Source organism: Drosophila yakuba, chromosome 2R (assembly GCF_016746365.2).
Source record: "Drosophila yakuba strain Tai18E2 chromosome 2R, Prin_Dyak_Tai18E2_2.1, whole genome shotgun sequence".
Classification (NCBI taxonomy): domain Eukaryota; kingdom Metazoa; phylum Arthropoda; class Insecta; order Diptera; family Drosophilidae; genus Drosophila; species Drosophila yakuba.
In genome coordinates, this window is record NC_052528.2 from 4,247,922 (window position 1) to 4,255,812 (window position 7,891).

Genomic DNA, 7,891 nt, shown 5'->3' on the forward strand with positions numbered 1-7,891 from the left:
TGCGAATATATTATCTCTTACGATTGAAGATTTTGTTTATAAGTTAATAAACTTATAAACGTGAACACTTGTACTATTGCTTTTGTAGGTCATTGCCCTAAGTGGAGACAGATATCTATCTAATTTATTTTCTGTTAAGATAACTGGTGTTATCTTATCCCAGAATCTTAAAGTTACAATATCGGTAGGGTTCTGAAGCCATTCTAGTTTGAATCTGGGAGCGCAACGGATAAGATATATATTTTTCTACTGCAAATATGGATTTACTAAGTTCAGAGGAATGCCTTCTAATAGCTCAGAGAACTCTTTCAGTTGTCCAAAAACAGAATGTGATACTTGTAAGCTCACAGGTGGATGCAGGACCTAAAGATCTCATGGGATATATGGGAGAGTACTATAAATTGCATTTGGAAGTAAAGGTTAAAAGCGACAAGAAGAAATATTTCCTAAACTATTTCATTAAAAGCTTACCCCGTAAAAATATGCCACAAAGAGAAGAATGCGAACGCAAGGGAGTTTTTCAAAAGGAGTCCGCTTTATATTGCCAGTTGTTACCTAAGATTCAGAAATATGGTAAGTCTGTTAAAAATCCGTATATAATCTGGAAAGTCGTATCTAACATGCATTTATACCATTTAGCCACAAAGAAGCTTTATCCAATATGTTACCACAGTCGAAATGATATCCTAGTGTTAGAAGACCTAACCCAGGACTACAGACATCTTAAGGCCAATGAAAACTATACCTTAGATCATTATAAACTGGTTTTGGAACACATATCTGAATTACATGCAGCTAGTATTGCTTGGGAGGAAAAAGAAAATGTAAAGATTTACGAAAGTTACAAAAATGTGCTCATTGAGTTACATTTGGATGCAAATAACTCTTGGTACATAACTGGACTCAAGGTTGGTAGATGAGTTACAAGTTATGAAAGCCGCATATAACTCTTTAAAAATTCCATAGGCTATTGTTTTTTTAGCAGCACGTCATCCTCATTATCAAACAAGAAAAGCTCAGAGTTTTATTCAAAATAAACTCTGCAATCTTTTAACTAAAGCTGAAGAACTGGTAGCACCCTCAAAGGATACACGAAATGTGCTCTGTCATCGGGATACTTGGGATCGTAATATTTTGTTCCATTTCGACAACGAATCTTCAATATTACCCAATGCCTGCTGCATTGTAGATTTTCAACTCGCTCAGTACTGTTCTCCCACCTTAGATGTTTTATTTCTTCTCTATATAGTAGCCTCTGCTGAAGTCAGAAGGGCGATTTATGATGAGTGTCTCGAGCACTATTATAAGTGTCTACAGCATCACCTTGGTCGTCTGGGCTTGAACAAGGACCTCATAACAGAAAATGACTTTAGAAACGAGTGCCACAGAACTCGGCTGGCAGCCCTTCTTATTTGGGCTCTTACCGAACCTCAGACCAAAATGTCACCCAGTATTTCAAATAGATTGCGATCCGAAGAACCGGAGAAGTTTGACTATTACCTCAACTGCGATCGAAGTGAATTATTACTAAGGGTAATCGAGATTCAACCTGGTTACGAGGAGACCATAATGACGCCTATCAGTGAACTGGTGGATTACCTCATGGAGAACGAGAATTTATATACTTGAAGCGCTTTTATATTATCTGCAGATAAGAGACGAATGCCGCTTTTCGGTAATTTAAAAATATTATAAACTTTGACTATGTGAAATGATGAAACACATTAAACATACATTTTCGTTTCGAAAAATTTAATTTATTTTGAACCTAGTGTTACGGAGAATCGCCTATCTAGAGATTTTAAATACATTGGTAAATTTCGACAATCAATTTAGATAGCTAGAAAATTTTAGGCATATGTGGCTCAAAGCTAGACCATCCTGGGCATCCGCATAGCAAGTAAATATTTTCCTAAGTGGATTTTATAAGGCGCAAGCTAGTCAGTCCAGCAATCTTCGTCATCCTCCTCGTCAAAGTCGCGCACATTGAAGTCCTCGTGGAACAAGTCCTCGCCTTCTTCCTCCGAGGACTCCGATTGTCATCTGGGCTCGTTGATGAGCTGTGGCAACCCAACAACGGCCATTCCCTTGGGCGGTCTGGGTATCCGGATGCTGGTGGAAGGACCCGCTAAATTTGATGCCGATCCCGAAGCGGAACCGGCGTTACTTTTTCCCGAGACACTAGGTATCAGATGGGCATTCATTATGGTGGTGTGCTCGAAGCAATTACAGCAGTATTTATCGCATCTGATCACCAGAATGAGTCCCGCCATCAGCCAGACAAGCAATCCCGGCCAGGAATGGATAGCACATCCACTGAACAGAATCACGCCCATCAGCATCGACATTCCACAGATCACGGGGCTCACGTTGATCACACTGCCCGTGTATTTGGGTATAAAGCCCATCATTAGGGTCACGATAAGAACCCCAATTCCTCCGGTTAACGCTGCCGGAGCCCAGTGCATCACGAGTCCGGCAATGCATAGCGCAATGCCCAATCCAATAACCACAATGGCGAAAATGGTCACGCGCCAGGAACTCACTGTGGGCACTCGAACACTGCGCTCCAAAGGACCGGCAGTGGTTACCTGGAATGTAAGGAAATATTCATATTTAGTAACTTTATTTACAGGTATTTATGGCGAGCTCTCACCTTAATCTTCTCACGATATTCATCTACAATGGCATCAATGTCGGTGGAGGTGTCTGAGTCACTTTTATCGAACTTATCTGGGTACTCAAAGTCAGATGGCTTCATGCAAGATGTTAGAATATGTATTTTTAATTGACTGATACCTTATTTATATTAAATTTATCACAGAGTGCACTTACCGGTGGCTCGCCATCGGAAAGGATGGTGGACTCCACATCCCTGCTCTCTCGTTGCGGACATGGCGACGTGGGTTCGCCCAGGAGTAGCCACTCCTTTTCAAGCTCCTGTTTGTTTCTGGACTTGGTTTTCGGCTTTTTTAGGTTACTGTGCTTGGGTAGACCGATCTTCCAGAGACTTCTCTTTAAGCGGCTCGAACTGGAAGTTGCGGCGCTGCTGTAGCTGCTGCTCTTGGTAATCGGTGCTGTGGATAGACGACTGTACGACAGTGAAGACTCGCTGCTGGGCGCCATATACTTGGGTCTGTAAGGGATGTATAGGAGATAAAGCACCCGCAGGAATACCCCACCCATGTGGCCAGCAGCTAAAGTGTAACTGAGATGCTGCAGTGGACAGGCGAATGCCAACATAGCGCACATGCTGCCGGCGATGAAAACAGCCAGCACGGGGTTACCACTCTCCGAGCTCTCATAACTGATCTGCTTGGATAGTATTCTCCACTCCGAAGTGGCCAATCGCACAACGATTCCATAAAGTTCCGGAAAAAGCTCCAGAAATGCCGCCGAACTTGTTAGAAGCAACATGCAAGCCGAGGCAGGAATCAACTTATGGAAGCCGTTTTCATCGAGAATATTGAATAAGGGCACAGCTACATAGTCCTCCTGGGATCTGCAAGCAAGTTTTTATAGTTTTAAAATGTTTCTATAAGTGAAGCACTTCTAATTTATCAAATACTTATAAACATATCTTTGGTACAAGCTCAAGGAAAATAATACGTATTCGTACAGAAACTGATATCAGTTGTTTAATTTGTTCTTCCTCCATTATTATCGCATAATCAGACTCACTTGTAGTGCACCACCATGGAGAGACAAATGGCTGTCAGCAGCAGCGAGGTACTGACCAATCCCGTAATTAGGGTCGCCGTGAATCGTCCACTTCGGAGTTGTTGGGGCCAATCGCCGGGAAAGGAGTACGTGAGGAGGGCAGTGGCCAGGAAGACCTGAAGGTGGTGGTTAGAACCAGTTATCAGCCGGATAATTCTTTTAATAGCAGCTAAGCTAACAACAGACGTTGCCCAAGTCTGCCATTGTGTTTTGCCCGTGTATAAATGGACTACTCTATAAGACACAGGCACATACTATTTTGGGAAAATGTAAAGGTTTTCAAAGGCACGAATATTTTTGAGAGTACTAGCCTGAAGAATGAACTTTAAAATTAAAATATGCAGAAAATACTATAAATATATATATATATACAAATAATAATATAAAGTATATAATAAAGATTGTCGTTTTCAAAGCAAAGCACATCTATCAAGATTTTAGAGTATTACATAATGTCGCAAAATGAGCAGCTAGAAATGTTCAGAGTTTTTGCTGTCTGGCTGGCTGTCGTCTTTTCGTCAAAGAATGCCATTGAAAGGGGGGCAAAAAACAAAAACGAAACGCAGCAGTACGTGTCATAATCAACAGCCCGTATCCTGTGGATTCAGCTGCGGTCACGCAAATGTTCCCGGTCACGACAGAAAAAAATCGATGGGACTTGACAAACAAGAAAGGAAAACCACCAAACAAAAAACAAAAAAAAACGAAAAAACAAAGCGCAGACTGGCACAGTGCACTGACCCAATATCGAGGTTGTAGATGGTATGGGGTCTATACGGCTACTTCCACTTACACTGCTAATGCCATCGGGCTGAAAGTAGCTATCCGTAGACCAGGCCAACATGTCGCCCCGCCACCAGCCGACGGCGCTTAAAATGGCGTTCAGGCCAAACATGCCAAGAGTCAGGATGAGGCTGAATGCCCTCGAGTGCTGTGAATACGCAATTGCAATGAGTGTCGAGATAAGTGGGTGGATTTGCACTCGGATTCGGAGGAGTACCCACCTCCAGGCCCAGCATGAACATCCCTGTGACGAGGAAGACAACCGACACGCCAAGAACATCCGGCCACGGCTCATTCGTGGGTGCATTGCGGCCTGAAAGTAGGCAACATTATTTTGTTACAGGTCGGGTAGCACAGTTCGCGCCAAAAAATTGGGCATATGTTCCAAAATGTTTTTTTTTTCATTTATTAAGGCATACGGGGAAATCTTGGAGACAAAAATGTATATGATAATAAAATACGCAAGTGTAAACTAGTTTAAGAGTTATAATTAGTATGATACTTATCTTTAAGTTTTTTATTTTAGGCAAAAGTCAATAGTTATATTTATGTAAAAGAATTTATACACCTATACACTTTTATAAAAGGTCCGTATCTCTTGTTAAATGGTTTTGTTATTTCTTGAACAATTGTAGCTGCTACTTTATATACCAACATCTGTTACCACTCACCTAATATGAGAATCCTGGCCAGACCCCCGGTCATGGCATCCAAACAGGCGCTGAGGGTTCTGGCCAGAGCAGCGCAGGCACACACGGCGGCCAGTGCATCTAGCCAGATGGCCAGAAACAAACAGCCAAAGTCGAATTTACTTGTGGCCCTCACATACGGCATTTGCAGGCTGCGAAGACTAGTTTTGCAGCGGGCTGGAACAAAAATGAACTTAATTTGGGATAATCAGGAAATTTTCCACCTGACTCCCACCTGACATTGTGCCATAAACGGTGGCCAAGACAACGGCAACCAGCAGGCTGGGAGCGGAAGCCTCATTGTAGACAATTAGATAGGAGATTACCGAAGCTCCGAGTGCCAACCGGGCGCCACTCCCACTGCACAGCACGTCCAGCAGGCTGCAAGGATAATTCAAAGGACGTACGGAGGCTAATTAAATTAAATTGCCTGGGAGGTACTGCCGAAATGAACTAATGCCCACCAAATCGTGCAAATTCGGCTGCTGATTTCCTTATACTTTTCTGATGGCTTAAGACTCTCCGGGAAAAAATATATATATAAATAATGGTTTATATATGCGGCTAGAAAACTAAGTGGTTTCGGGAGTCTCTAAGTGAGCTTTTTATTAGGGACTTTATCTGAGCGTTTATGAAGACTAAATTGCCCTCTTACTTTTAATTGAAAATGAACAGACCATAATATGTAGATCAAAGTTCGCGTAGCTTCTTTTAATTCGATTGGTTTTAATATACCGACGAAAATGAATATGAGTCGGCTTAATTGTTTTAGAATTTACTCGCGAAAGTGCATTTGCCTGCAAGGCATATGAATCTGAGGACCCTTTCACCTTTGACAGGACATGACTTCTGTGGTAACACACCCATAGAAACACGGCGAACAAAAATCCACACAACTTTAAGTGACCGCAACCACTTATACAAGCACACTAACAGGAGGACGAACATATTTTTCGTTGCCTTGTAATTTTTGGGCGCCAATCTGACATTGGTACGGATTACACTAAAAAAGTTATTTTATACTTTAAGAATGTAAAAATGATTTTAAAATCGTTATTTATTTTATTGGAAAAATTTATAAACTAATAAACTTTCCTAGAAAAAAGTTGAATATATATTTTATAAATCGATCTTTTGTGGTTGCAATGTAAAAACGAAAGAAGTGAAAGAAGGCTCTGATGGCTCTGCCTTCTCTCGGATGCCATGAGTCATGGCCAGATTTTTTTTTTTAATATCCTCTTAAACCATTTGTATTGAAGTTCACACAGAGGCGGTCCCTTTTCCTCGCTTTTCATGGCCAATTAATATTGTATTAGTTATGTGTGCTCTTCGTGCTTATTTTAGGAGGCTGGATTTAATTATTTTTCTAATTACATGGTTAGCTGGGAGTGAAGTAAAAGTGGGCTTATTTTTGTAATAAGTTAAGATTTCGGAATTATCCGAACTCATTTTGGACCATGCCAATAGAAAAGAATTTATTCATTTTGTCATGTTGTACTGGGGAAGCCAATGCAATGGTTTTTTTTTTAGACATCTTAAAATTAGAGAACATATATAAAATATACCCATAGGTATTGAAATAGTGACCAGCTTGTTTGTTGTATAAGTATAAATATTCTTTAGTATTGAACTTGTTGAGCTCCTAGAAATTATATTCAAATACTTAGGTATACAAGACCTATTTTCCTATACCCTAATCCAAGAAATTGTGTCTTTGATTGTCTTTCTATCTTCATAGAAAACTTGTGCATAAATATATCAAGTATACGTACTAGACTACGGTCGGGCACTAAAGTGTGCCAAGGAATAAGGCAGCGAAAAAGCCAGTCAGTGTGACGCCGCCAGAGGAAAAACAAAAGGAAAGCGAATGCCAAACAGAAGACAACAGAAAAACAAGAAGAAGGAGTCCAAGAACGAGGAAGAATACCCACACACATGGCAATCAAAAATCAATTTATTGATTACAAATATCGGCCAAAACAACGGCCAGATATGGTCGAAATGGCTGACGAGTACATATATGCCAAATGTATATGATATGAATGGATATGGACAGAGAATCCTACCTGCCACTCGACATTGTTGTCGCTGTAGCTAAGGTTACTGTGGATTTCACTCAGCTGGCAATCGCCCACGTTTAAAATGTGATTTGTTGCTCGTCTTGTGGCAGAACTTGGTCAATAGTGTCTGCCATATTTTAGTTATATTTTATTTTAATTTTTATTGGATACTCCAACTCTTGAGCACTCGAGCTTTGGCCCCTAATTAGCTAACACGTATAAGAGGTAACTTCTGCTCTCGACACGTAACCTGGTAAAATATGAGGGAAATACACAGGTTACGCGTAACCGCTCGATTAAATTGGCCGCAATCCACTGAATGTTCACTTGAAGCTTTTCCTCCGCCGCCCAAGCAGCTTTCGCCCGATTCCGACGCACAGCTGTCCACCGGATTCGGATTCGGAATCGGATAATGATTCGGATTCAATCCCAAACTGTCCTGCGCAGTGGACGTTGTTTACGTTTACAGTTGGTTGGCCTGCCTTCTGCTCTTTGCTGGGGAAGTGGGAAAAGTGTGTTGGGAGGGTGGAAAATGCGGAGGGTCTCTGCATTTGGTTTACTCAAGAGCTGCACAAGTGCAATCGTTTTACATAGCTAATGCACTTTATTTTTGAATTCACTGCACCTTCCGCTATAAAT

The 7,891-nt window shown here is 41.2% G+C and overlaps 2 protein-coding genes across 3 annotated transcripts; one reads left to right on the top strand and one right to left on the bottom strand.

Annotated features, from left to right (window-relative positions):
* Positions 1-10: 10 nt before the first annotated feature.
* LOC6529258 lies at positions 11-1,751 on the top strand. Its single transcript, XM_039372294.2, has 3 exons — positions 11-573; positions 640-908; positions 967-1,751. The coding sequence occupies exons 1-3, from the start codon at positions 258-260 to the stop codon at positions 1,627-1,629; spliced, it is 1,248 nt and encodes a 415-aa protein (XP_039228228.1). The 5' UTR covers positions 11-257; the 3' UTR covers positions 1,630-1,751.
* Positions 1,736-7,570, bottom strand: LOC6529259. Of its 2 annotated transcripts, XM_002090228.4 has the most exons (9): positions 7,259-7,570; positions 5,428-5,573; positions 5,175-5,369; positions 4,725-4,816; positions 4,514-4,651; positions 3,682-3,836; positions 2,836-3,502; positions 2,657-2,755; positions 1,736-2,591 (listed from the first exon to the last, which is right to left on the bottom strand). In XM_002090228.4, the coding sequence occupies exons 1-9, from the start codon at positions 7,270-7,272 to the stop codon at positions 2,040-2,042; spliced, it is 2,058 nt and encodes a 685-aa protein (XP_002090264.3). In that variant the 5' UTR covers positions 7,273-7,570; the 3' UTR covers positions 1,736-2,039. The 2 variants fall into 2 exon arrangements, with proteins under 2 accessions (XP_002090264.3, XP_039228227.1); XM_039372293.2 differs by lacking the exons at positions 5,175-5,369; positions 5,428-5,573.
* Positions 7,571-7,891: the final 321 nt, after the last annotated feature.